Raw genomic sequence first — 26,069 nt, 5'->3', positions numbered from 1 at the left:
CGCCGTAGCATCAGTTGTATCTCCAACAAGCCGAAAACGTTCTTCTGTGAATGTCATGAATGGCAAAAGTAACGTACTTTTGTTGTGAATTTATTTGTTTATTGGGTTTTGAATTGTAGTTTTACTGATTTATTGTGATTATTCACCTAACAGTGCATAAATTATTATCAATTAAGTGTTACAACTACTTTATTTACATGTGGTAAACACTTGAAGATTTTCCCTCCAAATAGTCATTCATCGGGAGAAATGCCTCTTTTAAAGAAAAAGCTATTTGAAAAAAACCCGATTCCGGAAAATATTCGCGACGATGAAGAAGTTTTTTATTGTGCTATCACAAATGAAATTTTTCGCGACTATGAGTAAGTAGCTTATAGTTTTACTGAACTGTATCAAGTTCTCACCAAAATCTTCCAATCATCAACTAACGGTCTCCTGGTACCTACGCCATCGACCTCAAAAATCATGCAAATTTATTTTAATTTCATCAGTTTGTTTTTCCACAATGTGTAAGGTTATGTTTACCTTTTAAATAACATGTTATTAATTTGCAGAGATTTTTCTGAAAGAATGTTTCTGTGTAATTCCATGGTGTGGACGTGTTCGTTGACGGGAAAAGCTAATTTAACCTACGCGGAAGCTTTGGAAAGCGAAGACAACGCCAAAAACAGCCTGAAAGAGTTTCCAGCCGAACTTAAAATTCCCATTCTTTATCTAGCCACTAAAACCAAGAGATCAGGATTTGGTGAAATGGCAGAGGATGTATTTTTGTATGCAAAAGATAGATTTTTTATTGGAGAAAATATTGAAACTTCTTTTACTGATTTAAAGTGGAAAGATTCACATGTTCTGCAAGTTATAGCACCTCCATCAGGAAAGTTAAAATCACCTCCAAAAAACGGGTAAGACATTTTATCTAAAAATTGCACTGAAATTTACTTACATGCTTTACCAGGAATGTACAGGAGCGACGTTCACATCCCGCACCTTCCCAATATAAATACGAAATTGAACATTTAGACGCCGATGACCAGGATATAAGTGAAATCATGATCGTAGACTGTAACCAAATCAGAAGGAAAAAAGGCTCCTTTTCCCGCGAGAAGTGTAAATTATTTTTAAAACAATACGTTGAACAAGATGAGAGAGGGTTATTTGTTGTAAAACCGTCAGTAGTTGATGGTTTCAACTTAAGTAAGGTTACATTTGAACAAATATTTGGGGGACCAATACCAGAGTTTGATGCTTCAAGAAAATTTGAAAAAGTTGTCAATGGTAAAAAAGTACGCCAAGAATCTCTGCATAAGTTTCTTACTAAAAATTCTGCGTTTGCTAAAAATGGCAGTAACGCTGATCTGTTGGAAAAAATGAGAAAGAAAGAGGAAGAGTTTAAGTTAATGAAACAACAAAAAAAAGAAAGGGAAATGGAAATGAAGCAAAAAAAGAAAGAAGAAAACATTATGTTAGCGGGGCAGTTGAGAATGTGGAATAAGCCTAAAGAAGATTTAGAGCTTGTCGATCATCAGGTACTTTCTGATCGGTACTTATTTATTTGTAAAGTTAATTTTGATGATTTGCAGATATTGCCTAAACCAGATCCTGTAATCACGAGAGTTCCTGATGAGCATGTAGGTGATATGTTTATGGTTTTGGAATTTGTGAATGACTTTGCAAAGCTTCTTTCCACCAAGGATTTTTTTCCTGGTGATCTTACAGTAGACATAATGGAGAGAGCTTTGTTAGAAAAAGAGGTATGTAATGTTTTTGCCAAACTTTTTTAGCAATTTTAGTGTTCTCTTAAAATTCTTTTCTTTAATTAACAGTAATTATCAAAATTTTATAATACATACTGATTGTGATTGATCTTGAGATAATTTTTCGTTTTAAGCACCTAGTCAATTATGTTGCGCAAGTTTGCAACAATAATTCAATTAAGCATTGTTTGTACTATCGTCGTGTTTAAATTTATTTTTATATATGGAACTGATCAATTTTTCAGTTTTTCAATGTTCTGATTTTATAATTTTTTGTTTTTTCAATTTTTCGTTTCGTAAGTTTTTCAATTTGCAATTTTTCAAGTTTTCGTTTTTTTTTTCTTTAATTTTACGATACCTCCACGAGTTTTCATTTTTAAGTTTTCCAGTTTTCCGATTTTCCAACACTTGAACGTTTCAATTTTCCTTTGCTTACGCTCGGGAAGTATTGTAATCGAGTTCGTCGGCCGACTCGCTACTTTTACGTTTTCTCGACCTTTCATGACCCCTACGCTATCCTTTTTTTACAAGAATAAACTTCAAACATGTTTAAAATGATAAATTTTTGTGAGGAAATATGAAAAAGGAATGAAAAATTTATCACAACTGAAATCGGTGCGGATATAGGTAGGACTTAACCTTTGGCTTTCTTTTTTACACAATGATGATAAATTGATAATACATTAGTTTTCTTTGAACAACACAATGACTTAAGTATTTGTTTTACATGCAGAGAAATAAGGGTTTTTCAATTAAGGTCTGCCCCCTGACTCATGACGAATAGAAAAAAATCATCACGATTGAGATAGGGTGGGTGGGCGGGGCTTATGTTTTGCCTCTGTTTTTCTTAATATACGCAGTCATCTTTTTACAAGAAGAAACTTAAAACGTGTTTAAAATGGTACATTCTTGTAGCGAAATATGTTTTGGAAAATAGAAAAATTGAAAAATTGTGAAATCGAAAAGTTACGAATTGAAAGGTTTAAAAACCGAAAAATTGAAGAAATGAAAAATTTGCAAAAAATTTAAAAAGTTATCAATCGAAAAACTGAAAAATGCAAAAGTTTGTAAAAAATTAATAAATTTAAGTTGAAATATTTAAAATTGAATGCCAGAAAATTTCTAAATCGAAAAAATAAAGAAACGAAAAATTGGAAATTTGAAAACTTGCAATTCCAAGTCGAAAACTTGAAGAAACAAAATAGCAAAGTGAAAAAGCCGGAAAATGGTATAATTAGATTTAAACATTCAAAGCTTGAGAAATCAAAAAATTGTAAAATTGAAACACGGAAAAATCTCACAGTTGAAAGAAAAACGGGAAATTAGAAAATCGAAAAACTGAAATGTCAAAAAATTGTAGAAAATGTCTGACTGAAAAATCGATTAATTGCAAAATTCAAATTGAAAAATTTTAAATTCAAAATTAGAAAATTTCCAAACCGAAAAATTGAAAACTTTAATTGAAATTCCAAGTTGGAAACCCCGAACAATCAAGAAATTGAAAAATTCGGAATTTGAAATCCCCAAAAATGGGAAACATGAAAAATTGCAAAATCAAAATAGAAAACTAGAAAAAAAACGAAAAATCAAAAATGAAAAAATTTAAGCATTGAAAAGTTGAGAAATCGAAAAAATTATAAAATTTAAAATTGAAAACTAGAATAACTCCAAATAGAGAATTGAACTATCTAAAATTTGTAAAATCGAAAAACTGAGAAATCTAAAACTGAAGTTGGAAAATTGCAGAATTAAAAATTCGAACAAATGAAAAATGAAAAAATCTATTCGAAAAGTAGAAAATTTCTAAATTGAGGAAACGCAAAATTGAAAATTGAAAACTTGAAATTGCAAGTCGAAAACTTGAAGAAACAAAATAACAAAAACCGAGAAATTGAAAAAATCGAATTTTGAAAACTCCAAAAATGAAAAACTCCGAAAACTCCAAAATAGAAATAGCAAAGTCAAAAATCCGAAAAATGGAATAATTGAAAAATTAGATTTAAACATTCAAAGCTTGAGAAATGTAATAATTGTAAAATTGAAACACCGAAAAATCTCACAGTTGAAAGAAAAATGGAGAAATTAGAAAATCGAAAAACTGAAATGTCAGAAAATTGTAGAAAATGTCTAACTGAAAAATCGATTAATTGCAAAATTCAAGTTGAAAAATTATAAATTCAAAACTTGAAAATTTCTAAATCGAAGAATTGAAGAAACGAAAACTGATAACTTTAATTGAAATTCCAAGTTGGAAACCCCGAACAAGCAAGAAATTGAAAAATTCGGAATTTGAAATCCCCAAAAATGGGAATTAGAAAAATTGCAAAATAGAAATAGAAAACTAGAAAAAAACGAAAAATCAGAAAAATTAAAAAATTCAAGCATTCAAAAGTTTAGAAATCGAAAAATTGATGAAATTTAAAATTGAAAACTAGAATAATTCCAAATAGAGAATTGAACAATCTAAAATTTGTAAAATCGAAAAACTGAGAAATCTAAAACTGAAATTGGAAAATTGCAGAATTAAAAATTCTAAAAATTGAAAAAAATTTAGTCGAAAAATCAAAATGTAGAAAATTTCTAAATTGAGGAAACGCAAAATTGAAAACTTGAAATTGAAAGTCGTAAACTTGAAGAAACAAAACAGGAAAAATGGAGATTTGTTTCACGATTTATAACTGTGTGTACTTTTTGCATTTTATTTATGCATGGAAATGTTTAAAAAAAAATATTTGAGACAATGCAGAGGTCAAGTCAGGTCAGGATAGGTGAGATCATATTTAAATAGTAATGTTTTTATCCATACAATATACTGTTTTTACTTTGTTTTTTATATAATACATATACATAGTTTTCTTTGAACAACGCAATGACTTAAGTATTTGTTTCACACGTAAAGAAATAAGGATTTTGCAATTAAGGTCCGCCCCCTGACTCATGACGAATAGAAAAAAATCATCACGATTGAGATAGGGTGGGTGGGCGGGGTTTATGTTTTGTTTCTGTTTTTCTTTATATACGCAGTCGTCTTTTTACAAGAAGAAACTTAAAACATATTTAAAATGGTAAATTCTTGTAGCGAAATATATGTTTTGGAAAATAGACAGATTGAAAAATTGTGAAATCGAAAAGTTACGAATTGAAAGGTTTAAAAACCGAAAAATTGAAGAAATGAAAAATTTGCAAAAAATTTAAAAAGTTAACAATCGAGAAACTGAAAAATGCAAGTTTGTAGAAAAATTAAAAAATTCAAGTTGACATATTTAAAACTGAATGCTAGAAAATTTCTAAGTCGAAAAAATAAAGAAACGAAAAATTGGAAATTGAAAATTTTAATAATAATAATAATAATAATACGTTTATTCATTCCAACAGTCGAAAACTTGAAGAAACAAAATAGCAAAAACCGAGAAATTGAAAAAATCGGATTTTGAAAACTCCAAAAATGAAAAACACGGAAAACTACAAAATAGAAACAGCAAAGTGAAAAAGCCGAAAAATGGAATAATTGAAAAATTAGATTTAAACATTCAAAGCTTGAGAAATCTAATAATTGTAAAATTGAAACACCGAAAAATCTCACAGTTGAAAGAAAAACGGGAAATTAGAAAATCGAAAAACTGAAATGTCAGAAAATTGTAGAAAATGTCTAACTGAAAAATCGATTAATTGCAAAATTCAAGTTGAATAATTTTAAATTTAAAATTAGAAAATTTCTAAACCGAAAAATTGAAAACTTTAATTGAAATTCCAAGTTGGAAACCCCCAACAATCAAGAAATTGAAAAATTCGGAATTTGAAATCCCCAAAAATGGAAAACACGAAAAATTGCAAAATAAAAATAGAAAACTAGAAAAAAACGAAAAAACAGAAACATGAAAAAATTTAAGCATTCAAAAGTTGAGAAATCGAAAAATTGATCAAATTTAAAATTGAAAATTAGAATAATTCCAAATAGAGAATTGAACAAACTAAAATTTGTAAAATCGAAAAACTGAGAAATCTAAAACTGAAGTTGGAAGATTGCAGAATTAAAAATTCTAATGAAAATTGAAAAAATCTAGTCGAAAAATCGAAAAGCAGAAAATTTCTAAATTGAGGAAACGAAAAATTGAAAACTTGAAATTGCAAGTCGACAACTTGAAGAAACAAAACAGGAAAAATGGAGATTTGTTTCACGATTTATAACTGTGTGTACTTTTTGCATTTTATTTATTCACGGAAATGTTTAAAAAAAAATATTTGAGACAATACAGAGGTCAAGTCAGGTCAGGATAGGTGAGATCATATTTAAATAGTAATGTTTTTATGCATACAATATACTGTTTTTACTTTCTTTTTTATATAATACATATACATAGTTTTCTTTGAACAACGCAATGACTTAAGTACTTGTTTCACATGTAAAGAAATAAGGATTTTGCAATTAAGGTCCGCCCCCTGACTCATGACGAATAGAAAAAAATCATCACAATTGAGATCGGGTGGGTGGGCGGGGCTTATGTTTTGCTTCTGTTTTTCTTAATATACGCAGTCATCTTTTTACAAGAAGTAACTTAAAACATGTTTAAAATGGTAAATTCTTCTAGCGAAATATATGTTTTGGAAAATAGGAAGATTGAAAAATTGTGAAATCGAAAAGTTACGAATTGAAAGGTTTAAAAATCGAAAAATTGAGGAAATGAAAAATTTGCCAAAAATTTAAAAAGTTAACAATCGAGAAACTGGAAAATGCAAGTTTGTAGAAAAAATAAAAATTAAAAAATTTAAGTTGACATATTTAAAACTGAATGCTAGAAAATTTCTAAATCGAAAAAAATAAAGAAACGAAAACTTGGAAATTGAAAACTTGCAATTCCAAGTCGAAAACTTGAGGAAACAAAATAACAAAAACTGAGAAATTGAAAAATCGGATTTTGAAAACTCCAAAAATGAAAAACTCGGAAAACTACAAAATAGAAATAGCAAAGTGAAAAAGCCGAAAAATGGAATAATTGAAAAGTTAGTTTTCAAGATTCAAAGCTTGAGAAATCTAAAAATTGTAAAATTGAAACACCGAAAAATCTCACAGTTGAAAGAAAAACGGGAAATTAGAAAATCGAAAAACTGAAATGTTAGAAAATTATAGAAAATGTCTAACTGAAAAATCGATTAATTGCAAAATTCAAGTTGAATAATTTTAAATTTAAAATTAGAAAATTTCTAAACCGAAAAATTGAAAACTTTAATTGAAATTCCAAGTTGGAAACCCGCAACAATCAAGAAATTGAAAAATTCGGAATTTGAAATCCCCAAAAATGGGAAACACGAAAAATTGCAAAATAAAAATAGAAAACTAGAAAAAAACGAAAAAACAGAAAAATGAAAAAATTTAAGTATTCAAAAGTTGAGAAATCAAAAAATGGATAAAATTTAAAATTGAAAACTAGAATAATTCCAAATAGAGAATTGAACAATCTAAAATTTGTAAAATCGAAACACTGAAACACCTCACAGTTGACAGAAAAATCGAAAAATTGAGCAATCTAAAACTGAAGTTGGAAAATTGCAGAATTAAAAATTCAAAAAAAAAATGAAAAATGAAAAAATCTAGTCGAAAAACTATCAAGTTCAAGTTGAAAAATTGAGAAATGAAAAGTAGAAAATTTCTAAATTGAGGAAACGCAAAATTGAAAACTTGAAGAAACAAAATTGGAAAAATGTAGATTTGTTTCACGACTTATAACTGTGTGTACTTTTTGCATTTTATTTATTCACGGAAATGTTTTAAAAAAAATATTTGAGACAATACAGAGGTCAAGTCAGGTCAGGATAGGTGAGGTCATATTTAAATAGTAATGTTTTTATGCATACAATATACTGTTTTTACTTTCTTTTTTATATAATACATATACATAGTTTTCTTTGAACAACGCAATGACTTAAGTACTTGTTTCACATGTAAAGAAATAAGGATTTTGCAATTAAGGTCCGCCCCTTAACTCATGACGAATAGTAAAAAATCATCACGATTGAGATAGGGTGGGTGGGCGGGGCTTATGTTTTGCCTCTGTTTTTCTTAATATACGCAGTGAGCTTTTTACAAGAAGAAACTTAAAACATGCTTAAAATGGTAAATTCTTGTAGCGAAATATATGTTTTGGAAAATAGGATTGAAAAATTGTGAAATCGAAAAGTTACGAATTGAAACGTTTAAAAACCGAAAAATTGAAGAAATGAAAAATTTGCAAAAAATTTAAAAAGTTAATCGAGAAACTGAAAAATGCAAAAGTTTGTAGATAAATAAAAATTTTAAGTTGAAATATTTATACCAATTTACTGAATGCTAAAAAATTTCTAAATCGAAAAAATAAAGAAACGAAAACTTGGAAATTGAAAACTTACAATTCCAAGTCGAAAACTTGAAGAAACAAAATAGCAAAAACCGAGAAATTGAAAAAAATCGGATTTTGAAAACTCCAAAAATGAAAAACTCGAAAAACTGCAAAATACAAATAGCAAAGTGAAAAAGCCGAAAAATGGAATAATTGACAAATTAGATTTAAACATTCAAAGCTTGAGAAATCTAAAAATTGTAAAATTGAAACACCGAAAAATCTCACAGTTGAAAGAAAATTCGAGAAATTAGAAAATCGAAAAATTGAGAAATCGATAATTGCAAAATTCAAGTTGAAAGATTTTAAATTCAAAACTAGAAAATTTCTAAATTGAAAAATTGAAGATCCAAGTTGGAAACCCCGAACAATCAAGAAATTGGAAAATTCGTATTTTGAAATCTCCAAAAATGGGAAACACGATAAATTGCAAAATAAAAATAGAAAACTAGGAAAAAACGAAAAATCAAAAATGAAAAAATTTAAGCATCCAAAAGTTGAGAAATCGAAAAATTGATACAATTTAAAATTGAAAACTAGAATAATTCCAAATAGAGAACTGAACAATCTAAAATTTGTAAAATCGAAAAACTGAGAAATCTAAAACTGAAGTTGGAAAATTGCAGAATTAAAAATTCTAAAAATTGAAAAAATCTAGTCGAAAAATCGAAATGTAGAAAATTTCTAAATTGAGGAAACGCAAAATTGAAAACTTGAAATTGAAAGTGGAAAACTTGAAGAAACAAAACAGGAAAAATGGAGATTTGTTTCACGATTTATAACTCTCTTTTTCTTAATATACGCAATCCTCTTTCCACGAGAAGAAACTTAAAACATATTTAAAATGGTAAATTTTTGTAGCGAAATGTAAGTTTTGCAATTACGCTCCGCCCCTCGTCTGACAACGAATGAAAAATTTATTAGAGATTAATGAAGTTGGCCATGGTGAGACTCCTAATAATGTCAATGTAATATTTTTCTGCTGAAGACACCGTTGATCAAAAATTCAATAATTTTATAAAAATTTCTCAAGGATTGGAAACCACACAAGATTCAACTTTCCTCTAACCAAAATCTAAAAAACTAAATTGCGGAAAATTTTCCAATAATAAAAAAAGTAAATAAGGGAAATTATCTATAAATGTGCATTTATATGCAATAAATACCAGATATGCAGTAGTATGTACAATATTTTGAAGGAGATATTTTCGGTGAAAATTAAAATGACACATTCATTATTATTTTTGCACCACCTGTATAGGCAAATCTAAAAAACAGTATCTTAACAAATACTAGACCCGCCCACCCGCCCCCTATTTTCCCAGGGAATATGTCATGTGCCAAAATCAGTCTTATCTTACCAAGCACTAGGCCCACCCACCCGCCCCCTATTTTCTCAGAGGATATGTCATTCGCAAAAATAAGACTTGTGTTAGCAAGTCCTACCCCGCTCATTCGCCCTTTATTTTCTCAGAGGGTAGTACTTGATAAGTCTTATTTTGGCAAATGACATATCCTCTGAGAAAATAGGGGCGGGTGGGCGGGGCTAGCACTTAATATTTTTTTGAATTTCTTGAATAGGGTGAGTCGAAAGAATTAACGCTTCTCAATCTGTAAATTCATGTCTTAAAAGATGTTTTTTTTTTTACTTGATTTTGCTACACTGGTAACACCTAACATATTTTAATTTCGTTGCAGGTAGCAGGCCCATTAATAGATCTGATACAAATGTTTCTTATCGCATTATTTCATGTACAAGATCAAGAAGCTTCTCAGTACAGAACAGAAACCGAAAATCCCTCAAGTATTAAGCGAGAAGAAGATTGTGATAATATGAATGTACGAGAAGCTACTCGTCTAGCAACAATTGCCTCTACGTGGAGTAGGAAGTATCAAGGAGTCCCGCTTGGTCGCCTGCCTCTTTACTCTCTTACTACCTCAGAAGTCTTAAGATTGCATCTTTTGGCATCCGGTGCTATCATTAATAACACGGGCGCTAGATGGCGTTATCAACAAAGAGGTGGTTACACCAGTGAAGACGATCCAGGATTGCATCTTAAATTACACAGTCCGCATATACTGGAAGCCCTTAAAACACATAATGTTGTGGAACTCCCTGTTGGCGATAAACTGAAAATTTTATCATGTTTGATTAACCAGCTCTTGACGTACGCCGATGTGAGAGATATCGTAGAAGAACGTATAGAAAAAGATAAACAAGCGAAAGCGGATTACAAATTAGCGTTGGTTGCTGAAAAGCGACGAGAACAGGAATTTTTAACAGCTAGGTATAAGTTGAAAAAATTGCTGAAGGCGGATCCGAACGTAAAAAGTGAACTGGAAAAGCTTGAAATCGAAAATAGTAAGAAACGGGCACAGAATGAAAGCAAGTTGGAGGAGTTGCGGAAAGCAGCATATGAAAAACAGATTCTTATGGGGTAAGTTGTAAAAATTATCACAATTATTTAGACTAATTACCGTATTTGTATATTTTGTAGGCAAGACAGAGCCTTCCGACAGTATTTGAACTTAGAGTCAGTTCCCGGTTTTTTCGTTAACTTTGAAGAAGAAAATACTGGAATATGCTTGAACAATGTTGTTGAACAAGTCCCTAGCTTAGTGAACGCAGGTCGTGACGAAACTTTGGCATACATCAAACAGACTATGCAAGACTCAAATTCCAGTGATAAAGAAAACAGCCCATTGAAGAGTCCGAAAAAAATTAACGGAGTACTTAACGGTTCTCGGGAACAAAAAACTGATCTCTACAGCGAACTACTGGTGTGTTCTGCTGATCCAACAACTTGTTTTGTACACTCGTCGTCAGTAAAGAGGGACAGGTGGTGTTTTTACCATGACATTAATACGTTTCATCAATTGTGTGGATCTTTGAACAAACGAGGTGTCCGTGAAAGTGAACTTCAACAAAATTTAAAGAACAATAATGATGAAATTGAAAGGTCAATCATGAGCACACCAGTTCCTACTTTAAATATGGGACTTCCATGCAAAGAGGAAGACAGTAATTGTATAAAAAAGTCAAGTAAAGCGAAATATGAGAACGCAAATTTGGGATATCCTAATGATATGAATCCGACGGATATATTGCACAATTCGTTAATTGAAAATATCCTAGAAATGGAAGAAAAACTCTTCGCTGGAAACCTGGGAACTTTGTCTGTTAAAGACAGGGAAAAATGGAGAAATTGTCTTCAAAATAAAAATTACAAAGAACTTGACAAAACCTTGCATAAAAATAACGTTGAGGAAGATTCAGATCTTGTTCAATCAGATGAGGTTGCCGAATTACCCGACTACGAATACCCGGGTCAGTTTTTGAGTTCTACGTCCGATTTCGTTCCAGACATTGACAACAACGACGTTCATTTGGTTATGAAAGACGAAATTCAAGAAGCGATTCAAAGTTTATCAGTTGCGTTGGCACAAGTAGGTCGATCCGTGGTGACTAAATTTCTGAAAAAACCGCTGGGTCGTATGGGTAATGCTCGCAGTGACAAAGTCAAAAGTTCCATTCTTGACTTATGGGAACAATCCTTGTTAGCTTCTACGAGTTTCAGTCAAATATTTTTACATTACAGTACGCTAGATTCGTGTGTGATGTGGGGGAAATCCGTTCTGCTGACGAAATGCAGAGTTTGTCGGAGACGGCACGATTCCGAAAATATGCTCCTTTGCGACTCTTGCAATTTAGGGCATCATTTATATTGTCTGAAGCCGAAGTTAAAGGTATTTATTTATTTTTTATTTTATATTCGTTATAATGTTTGATATCCATTGAAATGTTTTAAAGTATCTAATAAATTTTATAATTCTATATAGAATGAGAATCTTGATGTACTTGAAGATCATTTTCAATGGTATCTTATTTTTTGTATAAGTAATATTTTTGGACAAAAGAGTTTTTATTAGCGGTATCACTCGGCCTGGTTTGGGAGAGTTTTCATCCCATTTGAAATGTCCTGATTTTCGTTTTTTTATTTTTGATTTTTCAATTTTGCAGTTTCTTGACTTCTAAATTTTTCAATTTTTGGAGTTGCAATTTTTTAATTCTGCAATTTTTCGATATTACAGTTTCTTTTTTTTTTGATTTTTCACATTCTCAGTTTTTAATTTTTCGTTTCCTCAATTTCTCAAGTTCTCGATTTTAATTTTTCATTTTTACGATTTTTTTAATTTTCATTTTCTCGATTTTATGTCACAAATTTGAATTTTTTCAATTCGTTTATTTCCTGTTGTTTCTTTCAATTTTTCGAATTTTCAGTTTCTCAATTTTTCCTTTCCACTATTTATGTTCCCGATTTTTATTTTTCAATGTGGCGAATTTTTAATTTTTATTTTCTAGATTTATAACGCAATTGTCCTGTGTTTTTTTTTACAATTTTTCAAATTTTCAGGCTTCGAATTTTCAGTTTGTCCATTTTTCTAAATTTTTCACTTTGCAGTTTTTGGATTTCCAGTCTTCCGATTTTCCAATTTCGTTAATTTTCAATATTTCTATTTCATAATATATATTTCTTTTTTTTTATTATTTTTCACATTTTCGATTCTTAAAATTTTTTAATTTTTCGTTCCTTCAATTTTTCGCTTTGCATCAGTTTTTCAATTTGGCAATTTCTCAATATTACAGTTTTTCATTTTTCGATTTTTCAGTTTCTCAATTTTTAATTTTTCCTTTTTCCAATTTTTTGTTTCTGATTTTAATTTTTCATTTTCCCGATTTTTTAATTTTCACTTTTTCGATTTTATATCACAATTTTTCGTTTTTCATTTCCTTTATTTTTTGTTGATTCTTTCGATTTTACAATTTTTCGTTTATTCAATTTTACAAATTTTCAGGTTTTTTTCAATTTTTCTTCAATTTTTCAAGTTTGTTTCACTTTTTACGTTTTTCGAGTTTTTCTTACAGTTTGTCGACTTTCAAATTTTCCAATTTTTCAATATTACAATTTCTCATTTTTCCTGATTTTTTATGTTTCATTTTCTCGATTTTATATCACAATTTTTGGTTTCTTTATTTCCTTTATTTTTTTGTTGTTTCTTTCGATTTACAATTTTTTATTTATTCAATTTTTCAAATTCTCAGGCTTTCATTTTTCAATTCCATGATTTTCCACGTTTAAAATTTTTCAATTTGCAGTTTTTGGGTTTCCAGTCTTCCAATTTTTCAATTTCTTTAATTTTCAATATTTTGATTTTACAATACATATTTCTTTTTTTTTATTTTTCACTTTTTCGAATTTTAAGTTTTTCAATTTTTAATTTTTCGATTTTTCAAATTTTCGTTTCTTCAATTTTTCGTATTTTCAGTTTCTCAATTTCTCAATTTTTCCATTCCACAATTTTTCATGTCCCCGATTTTTATTTTTCAATGTGGCGAATTTTTAATTTTTATTTTCTCGATTTATATCACAATTGTCCGTTTTTTCATTTCCTTTATTTTCTGTTTTTTTTTTTCGATTTTACAATTTTTCATTTGTTCAATTTTTCAAATTTTCAGGCTTCGAATTTTCAATTCGTCGATTTTTCAATTTTAAAATTTTTCACTTTGCAGGATTTCCAATCCTCCGATTTTCCAATTTCTTTAATTTTCAATATTTCTATTTCATAATACATATTTCTTTTTTTTTTTTTTATTTTTCACTTCTTCGATTTTTAAGATTTTTCAAGTTTTCATTTTGTAATTTTTCGTTTTTTATGTTTGATTTTTCAATTTTACAATTTCTCGACTTCCAAAATTTTCAGTTTTTTGTTTCTTCAAATTTTCGGTTTGCATCCATTTTTCAACATCACAGTTTTTCATTTTCCCGATTTTTTAATTTTCACTTTTTCGATTTTATATCACAATTTTTCGTTTTTCATTTCCTTTATTTTTTGTTGATTCTTTCGATTTTACAATTTTTCGTTTATTCAATTTTACAAATTTTCAGTTTTTTTTTCAATTTATCTTCAAATTTTCAATTTTTGATCCACTTTTTACGTTTTTCGAGTTTTTGTTATACACTTTTTTGTTTTTTTATTTTTGGTTTTTCTTACAATTTGTCGACTTTCAAATTTTCCAATTTTTCAATATTACAATTTCTCATTTTTCCTGATTTTTTTTGTTTCATTTTCTCGATTTTATATCACAATTTTTGGTTTCTTTATTTCCTTTATTTTTTTGCTGTTTCTTTCGATTTACAATTTTTTATTTATTCAATTTTTCAAATTTTCAGGCTTTCATTTTTCAATTCCATGATTTTCCACGTTTAAAAATTTTCAATTTGCAGTTTTTGGGTTTCCAGTCTTCCAATTTTTCAATTTCTTTAATTTTCAATATTTAGATTTTACAATACATATTTCTTTTTTTTTATTTTTCACTTTTTCGAATTTTAAGTTTTTCAATTTTTAATCTTTCGATTTTTCAAATTTTCGTTTCTTCAATTTTTCGAATTTTCAGTTTCTCAATTTCTCAATTTTTCCTTTCCACAATTTTTCATGTCCCCGATTTTTATTTTTCGATGTGGCGAATTTTTAATTTTTATTTTCTCGATTTATATCACAATTGTCGGTTTTTTCATTTCCTTTATTTTCTGTTTTTTTTTTTCGATTTTACAATTTTTCATGTGTTCAATTTTTCAAATTTTCAGGCTTCGAATTTTCAGTTCGTCGATTTTTCAATTTTAAAATTTTTCACTTTGCAGGATTTCCAGTCCTTCGATTTTCCAATTTCTTTAATTTTCAATATTTCTATTTCATAATACATATTTCTTTTTTTTTTTTGATTTTTCACTTTTTCGATTCTTAAGTTTTTTCAAGTTTTCATTTTGTAATTTTTCGTTTTTTATTTTTGATTTTTCAATTTTACAATTTGTCGACTTCCAAAATTTTCAATTTTTTGTTTCTTCAATTTTTCGGTTTGCATCAATTTTTCAATTTGGCAATTTTTCAACATTACAGTTTTTCATTTTCCCGATTTTTTAATTTTCACTTTTTCGATTTTATATCACAATTTTTCGTTTTTCATTTCCTTTATTTTTTGTTGGTTCTTTCGATTTTACAAGTTTTCGTTTATTCAATTTTACAAATTTTCAGGTTTTTTTCAATTTATCTTCAAATTTTCAAGTTTTTGTTCCACTTTTTACGTTTTTCGAGTTTTTATTATACACTTTTTTGGTTTTTTATTTTTGGTTTTTCTTACAATTTGTCGACTTTCAAATTTTCCAATTTTTCAATATTACAATTTCTCATTTTTCCCGATTTTTTATGTTTCATTTTCTCGATTTTATATCACAATTTTTGGTTTCTTTATTTCCTTTATTTTTTTGTTGTTTCTTCCGATTTACAATTTTTTATTTATTCAATTTTTCAAATTTTCAGGCTTTGATTTTTCAATTCCATGATTTTCCACGTTTAAAATTTTTCAATTTGCAGTTTTTAGGTTTCCAGTCTTCCAATTTTTCAATTTCTTTAATTTTCAATATTTTGACTTTACAATACATATTTTTTTATTTTGATTTTTCACTTGTTCGAATTTTAAGTTTTTCAATTTTTGATCTTTCGATTTTTCAAATTTTCGTTTCTTCAAATTTTCATGTTTGATGTTCACTTTTGACATTTTTCAAGTTTTCATTATATACTTTTTCGTTTTTTTATTTTTGATTTTTCAATTTTACAGTTTCTTGATCTACATTTTTCAATTTTTCGAGTTGCAGTTTTTTAATTTTGCAATTTTTCGATATTACAGTTTCACATTTTGCGATTTTTCACATTCTCAGTTTTTAATTTTTGTCATTTTCAATTTTTCGTTCTCGATTTTTATTTTTCATTTTCCCGATTTTATGTCACAATTTTTAATTTTTTCAATTCCTTTATTTCTTGTTGTTTCTTATATGTACATTTTTGATTTTTCAATTTTACAATTTCTCGACTTCCAAAATTTTAAATTTTTTGTTCCTTCAATTTTTCGGTTTGCATCAGTTTTTCAATTTGGCAGTTTTTCATTTTCCCGATTTTTTAATTTTCACTTTTTCGATTTTATATCACAATTTTTCGTTTATTCAACTTTTCAAATTTTCAGGTTTTTTTCAATTTTTCTTCAAATTTTTAAGTTTGATTTTCACCTTTTATATTTTTCAACTTTTTATTATACACTTTTTCGGTTTTTTTTTTTATTTTTCACATTCTCGATTTTTAATTCTTCTCTTTTTCAATTTTTCGTCCCCTCAATTTTTCAACTCCCCGATTTTTATTTTGCATGTTCCTGACTTTTTATTTTTCGTTTTCCCGAGTTGATATCACAGTTTTTTGTTTTTTCATTTCCTTAATTTTTGTTGTTTTTTTTTTTTTTTCGATTTTCCAATTTTTAGTTTAGTTTATTCAAATTTTCAGGCCAATCGATTCCAATTTTAAAATTTTTCAGTTTGCAGTTTTTGGGTTTCCACCCCGTTTTTACTTTTTGGATTTTCAATTTTTCGTTAAACTTTAGATTTTTCAAATTTTCGACAGTTTTATACTTCGATTTATCAATTTTTTTCAACTTTTCGATGTTTTAATTTTTCTTTTTTAAAGTTTTTCAATTTTTTTATTTTTCGATTTATCGAATTCGGATGTTTGGATGCTTTAATTGTTTAATTTATCAATTTATCAATTTTTTTCTATTTCTCGATGTTTCGATTTTTGGATTTCTCGGTTTTTCGATTTTCCAATTTTTCGATGTTTCGATTTTTCAGTTATCCGATTTTTCAATTTTTTTAAATTCTGGAGTTTCGATTTGTCGATTTTTCAGTTTTTCGATTTTTATGTTTTAAATTTTCGAATTTTTCTTTCTTGATTCTTTGATGTTGGTTTCTCCGTTTTTCAATTTTGCCATATTTCAATTGTTCAGTGTTTTAAATTGTAGATTTTTCGATTTCTGGATTTTTTTATTTTCCAGTTCTTCAGTATTTCTATTTTCCAATTTATCAAATTTTGACGTTGCTAAATTTTCAGTTTCCCGATTTTTCAATTATTTTTTTTATTATCCCATTTCCCCATTTTCGACTTGCCAAGGTTTCGATTTTTCAGTTTTTCAGTTCCTCAATTTTTCAATTTTTTAATTTCCCAATTTTTGGATATTTCGTTCAATTTTGTGAGTTTTCTCAGTTTTTCGATTTTTTAATTTTGGGATTTTTTAGTATTTCGACTTTTGGATTTTTCGATTTCTCGACTATTTACTATTCGTTTTTTGAACTTTCGGTTTTTACAATCCACAATGAAGTAGAAAAGTGGCAATCCATCTCAAAGCAAATGTCAATCAGACTACTGACAGACAAAAAACTAAACCATCAAATCAGTTTATCCAACTTAAAGAAAAAATATCAAAACCTGATCTACTATATAAAGATCGTGAATGGATAATACTAGTAACAGAGTGATGATAAAAGCGGCAGAGTAATGAAAATTTGATCATTTTAACTGTTGAAATTGCTGCAGAAATTGAAACAATAAGATTTTCTTGTTTTTGTTTTAGATTTATTAAATAAAATATTTTACCACTTGTTACAGAGTGTGCCCAAAGGTGACTGGTTTTGTAATAAATGTCAAAAAGAGCGAAAACCGGAAGTACCAGTAGTCGTAGAACCCGCGAAAAAACGTCCTATATTTAGAGACGAAGAAAATGAAGAAGAAGGATCTGAACAAGAAACACAAAATAATGATACTGCAAACACCGACATTGAAGAAGTTGATGAAGAGGAGGAGCAAAACGACAGTGATGAAATGTTACATTAACCAAATCCTCTATTTTCTAATCTCACCGGAAAATTACTTTTAGGGTTGTGGCCGGCAAAGTAGATCTTTGTAAAACGTGCGGTTCCGGTGGCGAAGTAATAAGTTGCGAGAAATGTTCCAGTTGTTATCACATTGAATGCGTGGAACCTCCACTGCGACACGCTCCGAGAGGCTCGTGGCTTTGTACGTCTTGTAAGAAAAGTAATGATAGAAAAAGACATCACGGTGAGTTTGAATGTTTAATTTTTATACAGAAATTTTTCAACGTCTTGGTAATACGATACACAGACCTGAGCAAAACGAATGGTGTGGTGGTACAGCGCACTGGAAAAATGAATGGCCAGCGCCGCTGTGCTGCACAAGCCTTGTACAAGATCCACGACTTTGCAAAGAGTCTACGACAACTGTCAGAATCTGACGGTGGGTTTTTCAAAGCTCCCCACATTGGCTTTGCTAACCCGATTCATGCTTTATTTAACACCATATCATTAATTTTACGTGTCTCATTTGATTACATTATATGAACAGTTTAGGTAACGACTTATTTCCGTTTTTCAAAATCTTTTCAATGTTCTCTAATTCGCTAATGAGAATGGTTAATTGGTGAGGGGTTTCAAATTCATAACTACACTTATAATAATTCACGGCATCACGTACGGTAGTAATGTGGAAATATAGAAAACAAATTAAAAGTCGAATGGGGCAGAAACCCCACGCACTACCCTCGATGTGATGCCACTGATCCACCTAAACAGTTAACAGTTCGAATAAAAACGATGTAAACACTTTCAGTTTCAATTAAAAGTAAAACCGACAATTCAAAGATTATTAGTTGTAGCACGGAGGTGGAAGAGACCGGAGAGAAGGTGTTGTGAATTTTGTGGCAAAGACTTGACTGGCTAAGCTCCGCCCTCTAAATGTTTGCCACTCGTAACCAGTGGCGGGGCAATATATTTTTTTCTGATAAATGCATAAGCTCAAATAATGTGATTGACAAACACAAACTCGACATAGTTAAATATGTTGCTCATTGTAATAAACAACAGTTACGAACTTCCGTTTTCCTCAAATTGATTTCGTATTTTCACACACAAGGATTTTGTTTTCTTAAAAAGTTCAAGAGAGTAATGTTGTGATTGTTAATTACTTGTCAATCATATTTATGTTTATTCGCATACAAAACCTGGTTTTAAATGTACAGTCGCGGCTGTTCTAAGGTCGATTTATAAACTTGTCGCTGACGTTGCTGTTGTAAGTTATGTGCAGTGCTGCCAACTTGATAGGATAATGAGGTCCACTAATATTAAGCCGTTTAATCACTTGTTTACTGAAACCCTCATATTTTAAATAGCTGCCATCATTTTCTACCCTGTAGCTTTCTGTCAGTACTTATGCATTGTTAAAGATAGTTCTCGACGTTTAAATCAACAGATTAGGTATTATAGCTACAAGGGCTTACATTTTGCCATTTTTTCTTAATATGTGTAGTCTTCTTTTCACAACAAGAAAGGTAAAACATGTTTAAAATGGTCAATTTTTGTTGGAAAGTATCGATTTTGCAATTAGGCTCCGCCCCTCGGTCTGACAACGAATGAAAAATTCATCGCAATTGAACTTGGGATGGATATGGGTGGGGTTTAATTTTTGACTTCTTTTTTCATTAATATACATAGTATTCTTTGAATAACACGATACTCAAAAACATGTTTTTTATTTCTTGTAGAGAAATAAGGATTTGCAATTAACCTCCGCCCCGATGACTCCGATTTTTAATTTTCTCTATTTTTTCAAAATTTTATTTTTTATTTAAATGATTAAATTTTTAAGTGCTTCAATTCTTCAAATTTTCGATTTTTCAAAGTTTCTCTGGTTTTCGTTTCTAAAGTTATTCTATTCTTTAAATTTTTCAAATCTTCTAGTTTTATTTTTTAATCTTTCGAATTTTATTTTTTCAATTTTTCGATTTTTCAGTGTTTTGCTTTTTCAGTTTTCAATTTCTCTAACTTCCGATATATCAATTCTCAAAATATCTGCGATTCAATTTTTCAGTGATTCTGTTTTACAATTTTTTGATTTTTCATTTCGATTTTTTAGTGTTTTGATTTTTCAGTTTTTCAATTTTTAATTTCTGCTTTTCGATTTTTCCGTTTCTTTATTTCTTGAGTTTTCAATGTTTCGGTTTTTTAGTCTTTTCGATTATCAGAATTTTAATTGTGGCAGATATTAACTGCAAAATACTTATTTCTTTACGAGAAATTAAAAACATGTTTTTGAGTATCGTGTTCTTTAAAGAATACATATATTAAGAAAAAAAGGTAAAATATTTACCACTCCAAGTACCCCATTTCAATTCTGATGATTTTTTTTATTCTTAGAAAGATAAAACACTTCAAATTTTCGTGTTTGATTTTCACTTTTGACATTTTTCAAGTTTTCATTATATACTTTTTCGTTTTTTTATTTTTGATTTTCCAATTTTACAGTTTTTTGATTTCTAAATTTTTCAATTTTTCGAGTTGCAATTTTTCGATATTACAGTTTCTTAAGGATTTGCAATTAAACTCCGCCCCGATGACTTTGATTTTTAATTTTCTCTATTTTTTCAAAATTTTATTTTTTATTTAAATGATTAAATTTTTAAGTGCTTCAATTCTTCAAATTTTCGATTTTTTAAAGTTTCTCTGGTTTTCGTTTCTAAAGTTATTCTATTCTTTAAATTTTTCAAATCTTCCAGTTTTCAATATTTTATTTTTTAATCTTTCGAATTTTATTTTTTCAATTTTTCGATTTTTCAGTGTTTCGCTTTTTCAGTTTTCAATTTCTCTAACTTCCGATATATCAATTTTCAAAATATCTGCGATTCAATTTTTCAGTGATTCTGTTTTACAATTTTTTGATTTTTCATTTCGATTTTTTAGTGTTTTGAGTTTTCAGTTTTTCAATTTTTAATTTCTGCTTTTCGATTTTTCCGTTTCTTTATTTCTTGAGTTTTCAATGTTTCGGTTTTTTAGTCTTTTCGATTATCAGAATTTTAATTTAAAATTTTTCATTTATTTCAGTTTTTCGTTTTTTTGATTTTTCAATTTTTTAGTTTTCAGTTTTTCATTTCCATTTTTCAATATTACAATTTCTCACTTATTTATCCAGTTTTTAAATTTTGAAATGTTTCGATTGTAGTTTTTCGATTGTGTTAATTTCTTGATTTTATTTTTTTCTCACCTCTTAAATTTTTCAAATTTTGAAGTTGTTTTTTTTACAAAAAAATCTAATTATATTGGAAAGTGTTATTTAGAAACCTTTTTTTATATCGATATCCTTTATTTAACAACCTTTGTCGTGAATTGTCCAAGTGTCATCACGTCAACACTGATAACAAAAATAATAGAAAAAATTTGTATCGAGAAACAGCAATTTTGCAATTACGCTCCGCCCCTCGGTCTGACAACGAATGAAAAATTCATCAGGATTGAGATCGAGACGGATGGGTGGGGCTTCCCTTTTGGTTTTCTTTTTTAATTAATACATTTAGTTTTTTTTGTACAACACGATTGCTTAAGAATATATTTCACATGGTAATTTCTCGTAGAAAAATAAGGATTTTACAATTAAGCTCCGCCCCTCGGCTTAACAACGGATAAAAAAATCATCTGAATTGAAATAGGGCGAGTGGGCGGGGCTTATATTTAGCCTTTTCACAATACAAAACTTAAAACAATGGTACATTTTTGCAAGGAAATATGGATTTTGCAATTATGAGCTTAATTGTAAAATCGATATTTCCTTATACAAATTTTTCATTTTAAACATGTTGTAAGTTTCATGTAGTGAAAAGAAGTCTACACATATTAAAACAAATAGGCAAGATGTAAGCCCGCCCACCCGCCCTATCTCAATTGTGGCAGATATTAACTGCAAAATACTTATTTTTTACAAGAAATTAAAAACATGTTTTTGAGTATCGTGTTCTTTAAAGAATACTAAGTACATACCGGGTGTCTCTTTTATTTGATAAAACCACTGTAACTTTTTTATTTTCAAAGATAAATCTGTAGTTCTTTGACCAAATTTGTATGATTTTAAAAGATCTATGTGATGGCAACAATTTTTCAATTGTTTTTCAAGCAACTAGATTTTGAAATAAACGGAAAATTTTGGAGATATTTTAATAAATAACTTTTTTATTATTGATTTTACAATATTGGTTGCTTTTGATTTTTTCTAGTAAAAAAATCAATCTTTCCATTTATGCAAAAATATACCTAGTGTTCCATTAAAAAAAAATAAGTTGACGTCATTTCCGGTTCTACCGCAAGTGATAATAAAAATGTGTGCTCACCATCATATAAATCTTTGAAAATGATACAAATTTGGTTAAAGAACTACAGGTTTATCTTCAAGAATAAAAAAGTTACAGGGGTTGTATCAAATAAAAGGGACACCCTGTATATTAAGAAAAAAAGGTAAAATATTTCCCCCCCAACCACCCCATCTCAATTCTGATGATTTTTTTTTTATTCTTAGAAACATAAAACACGTTTAAAATGGTGAATTTTTGTAAGGAAATATGGATTTTGCAATTAGGCTCCGCCCCTAAGTGTGCCAACGAATGAGAAATTCATCACAATTGAGAGTCGAGATCGGGGCGGATATGGGTGGGGCCTAATCTTTGGCATTATTTTTTTCTTAATATACGTAGTGTACTTTGAACAACACGATACTCAAAAACATGTGTTTAATTTTTCGTAGAGAAATAAGGATTTTGCAATTAAGCTTCACCCCTTTGGCTCACGACGAATAAAAAAAAATCATCAGAATTGAGATAGGGCGGGTGGGCGGGGCTTACGTTTTGCCTTTTTTCTTAATATTCATAGCCATTTTTTCACAGCAAGAAACTTGAAACATACGGTTTAAATGAGACATTTTGGCAAGGAAATATGGATCGATATTTTCTTATACAAATTTTCTATTTTACACATATTTTAAGTTTCCTGTTGTGAAAAGAAGTCTACATATATTAAAACAAAAACTCAAAATGAAAGCCCGCCCAATTGTAATGATTTTTTTTATTCGCCGTGAACCAAGGGGGCGGAGCTTAACTGCAAAATACTTAATTCTTTGCAAGAAATTAAAAACATGTTTTTGAGTATCGCATTGTTCAAACACTACTATGTATATTAAGAAAAAAAGGCAAAGCATAAACCCCGCCCACCCACCCCATCTCAATTGTGATGATTTTTTTTATTCTTAGAAACTTAAATCACGTTTAAAATGGTAAATTTTTGTAAGGAAATACGGATTTTGCAATTAGGCTCCGCCCCTAGGTTTACCAACGAATGAAAACTTCATTACTATTTAGATCAGGGCAGGTTTAATCTTTGGCTTTAAATTTTTTCTTAATATACATAGTATTTTTTTTTAATCACGATACTCGGAAAACATGTCTTACACGGTAATTTCTTGTAGAGAAATACTAAGGATTTTGCATAAATTCCGCTCCTTTGGCTCTCGATGATAAAAAAAAATCATAACAATTTTAATAGGGTGGGTGGGCGGGGCTTATAGTTTGTTTACATAGTCGTCTTTTCAGAACAAGAAACTTAAATCATATTTAAAATTTTAAATTCTTGAAGACAAATATGGATATTGCAATTAAGCCCCGCCCCTCGATCTGACAACGAATGAAAAATTCATCATAATTGAGAATTGAGACGGATGGGTGGGGCTTCTCTTTTGGTTTTCTTTTTTAATTAATACATTTAGTTTTCTCTGTATAACAGGATTACTTAAGAACATGTGTCACATGGTAATTTTTCGTAAAAAAAAATAAGGATTTTACTATTAAAATAATTAAGCTCCGCCCTCGGCTTACGACGAATAAAAAAATCATCAGAATTGAGATAAGGCAGGTGGCGGGGCTTAGATTTTCTGTTTTTTTTTTTTTTTTTAATATACACAGCCATCTTTTCAAAACAAGAAAAAAAAGAAGTTAAAATGGTACATTTTTGCAAGGAAATCTGGATTTTGCAATTATGGGGCGGAGCCTAATTGAAATATACAAATGTTCTATTTTAAACATGTAAGTTTCATGTTCTAAAAAGAAGTCTTCATATATTAAAACAAAAAGTCAAAGTGAAAGCCCGCCCACCCGCCCTATCTCAATTGTAATGATTTTTTATTCGCCGTGAACCAAGGGGGCGGAGCTTATCTGCAAAATACTTTATTCTTTGCAAGAAATTAAAAACGTGTTTTTCAGTATCGTATTGTTCAAACACAACTATGTATATTAAGAAAAAAAGGCAGAGCATAAACCCCGCCCACCCACCCCATCTCAATTGTGATGATTTTTTTTTTTTATTCTTAGAAACTTAAATCACGTTTAAAATAGTAAATTTTTGTAAGGACATATGTATGAATTTTGCAATTAGGCTCCACCCCTAGGTCTACCAACGAATGAAAACTTCATTACTATTTAGATTTGGGCAGGTATGGGTGGGGCTTAATCTTTGGCTTTAATTTATTCTTAATATACATAGTATTCTTTGAATAATACGATACTCACTCGATTAGAAAAAAATCACCACAATTGAGATAGGGCGGGCGGGGGGAGGGGCTTATATTTTGCCTGTTTTCTGAATATACGTAGTCGTCTTTTCAGAACAAGAAACTTAAAACGTGTTTAAAATGGTAAATTCTTGTAGACAAATACGGATCTTGTAATTAAGCTCCTCCCCTCAATCTGACAACGAATGAAAAATTCATCACAATTGAGAATTGAGATCGGAGCGGATATGGGTGGGTCTAATCTTTTGCTTTATTGTTTTCTTAATATACATAGTGTTCTTTGAACAACACGATACTCAAAAACATGTTTTTAATTTCTCGTGGAGAAATAAGGATTTTCCAGTTAAGCTCCGCCTTCTTGTTTCACGACGAATAAAAAAAATCATAATTGAGATAGGGCCCACCCGGGGCTACATTTTGTCTTTTTACTTAAAATGTGTAGACTTATTTCAACAAGAAGCTTAAAACATGTGTAAAATGGTAAAATTTTTGTAGTTTCTTCCTGTGGCATTTTAAAAAAATACCTAAGACTGCCTTTGTCAAAAATAATACTGACATTGTTATAACGGATTAAACCCTAAGCGAGACATTACAAATTTTGAAAATTTAGGAGTGCGGTTTTACAACTTTTATATATAGTACATTCAAAGTTTTGCTTGCTTATTGCTCTCTTTCACATACACTCTCTCGAACTCTTTCTATTTTCCTCATCTCCTTTCTGTTCTTCTAATTCAACCTACTCAGTGTGCTTTAGTGGTTTACGATTTTACAATAGCGATGAAATTTTTGTGCTACTTGTTCCTGCATAGCAGCAAATTATTGGTATCTTCGTTCTTTGTTGTCACCAGAATGAGCACACTGTAGTTGACATTTTCGATTTTATATTTTTTGTTATTCAGTTAAATTATTGCAGGCGACTCTAATTAATCAGTGATTTTCTCTAGATTCAAGTGAAGATGAAGTTATTAGCAAAAGATCAAGTAGAAGGGACGATGGACGATCTGACTTACCGTTACACAATTCAGCATTACATGCAGTATTAGCAGAAATCATGAAGGATTACAACGCTTGGCCGTTTTTACGACCTGTTCAAAAGACTGAAGTACCTGATTATTATGATGTTATAACAAAACCCATGGATTTTGGGACGATTAAGTACAAACTTAACATGGGTGAATATCAGGAAGACGCGCAATTTATGTCAGATGCGCTGCTGGTATTTCAGAATTGTAACACCTACAACCATAAAGAAGACGACGTTTACAAGTATTAAATTTTCGTAGTTAAAGTAATGTATTTCTAATTGTCGTGTTTTAGGTGTGGCGTTGAACTGCTAAAACATTTTCAAAAAAAATGTAAGGAGTTGGGACTAAAACTACCTGATGAATTGGAGTATGACGTTTCCCATCCAAAAAAGAAGATTCGCACGAAATAGTATTACAAACGCACCACACGTTCTAAATTAACTAGCGCTTTGTATACCCAAACTTTAGTTGTACATTCTTTTATTATCTTTACATTTTGTTAGTATTCTATAATCACTTTTAGCTGTTTTGTAGGAATTATTTATGAATATTAATTTTTATATTTAGTAGCTGTGTTATATTTGTTT

The 26,069-nt window shown here is 29.3% G+C and overlaps 1 protein-coding gene across 2 annotated transcripts; it reads left to right on the top strand.

Annotated features, from left to right (window-relative positions):
* Nucleotides 1–26,048, top strand: LOC135136712 (bromodomain adjacent to zinc finger domain protein 1A). 2 transcript variants are annotated; one of them, XM_064066133.1, is made up of 12 exons: nucleotides 1–68; nucleotides 120–362; nucleotides 555–902; nucleotides 956–1,526; nucleotides 1,581–1,751; nucleotides 9,827–10,566; nucleotides 10,627–11,875; nucleotides 17,672–17,886; nucleotides 17,940–18,121; nucleotides 18,185–18,316; nucleotides 25,402–25,723; nucleotides 25,775–26,048. In XM_064066133.1, exons 2-12 carry the CDS (start codon nucleotides 250–252, stop codon nucleotides 25,890–25,892), a joined length of 4,161 nt encoding a protein of 1,386 aa, XP_063922203.1. In that variant the 5' UTR covers nucleotides 1–68; nucleotides 120–249; the 3' UTR covers nucleotides 25,893–26,048. The 2 variants fall into 2 exon arrangements, with proteins under 2 accessions (XP_063922203.1, XP_063922204.1); XM_064066134.1 differs by lacking the exon at nucleotides 18,185–18,316 and having other exon boundaries at nucleotides 17–362.
* Nucleotides 26,049–26,069: the final 21 nt, after the last annotated feature.

The sequence above is a fragment of the Zophobas morio genome, unplaced genomic scaffold (genome assembly GCF_036711695.1).
Source record: "Zophobas morio isolate AGI-343-1 ecotype UQ-CSIRO unplaced genomic scaffold, CSIRO_AGI_Zmor_V1 ptg000026l, whole genome shotgun sequence".
NCBI classification, from domain to species: domain Eukaryota; kingdom Metazoa; phylum Arthropoda; class Insecta; order Coleoptera; family Tenebrionidae; genus Zophobas; species Zophobas morio.
Note: the sequence above shows the minus strand (reverse complement) of the source record. Positions and strands in the feature narration are given on the sequence as shown.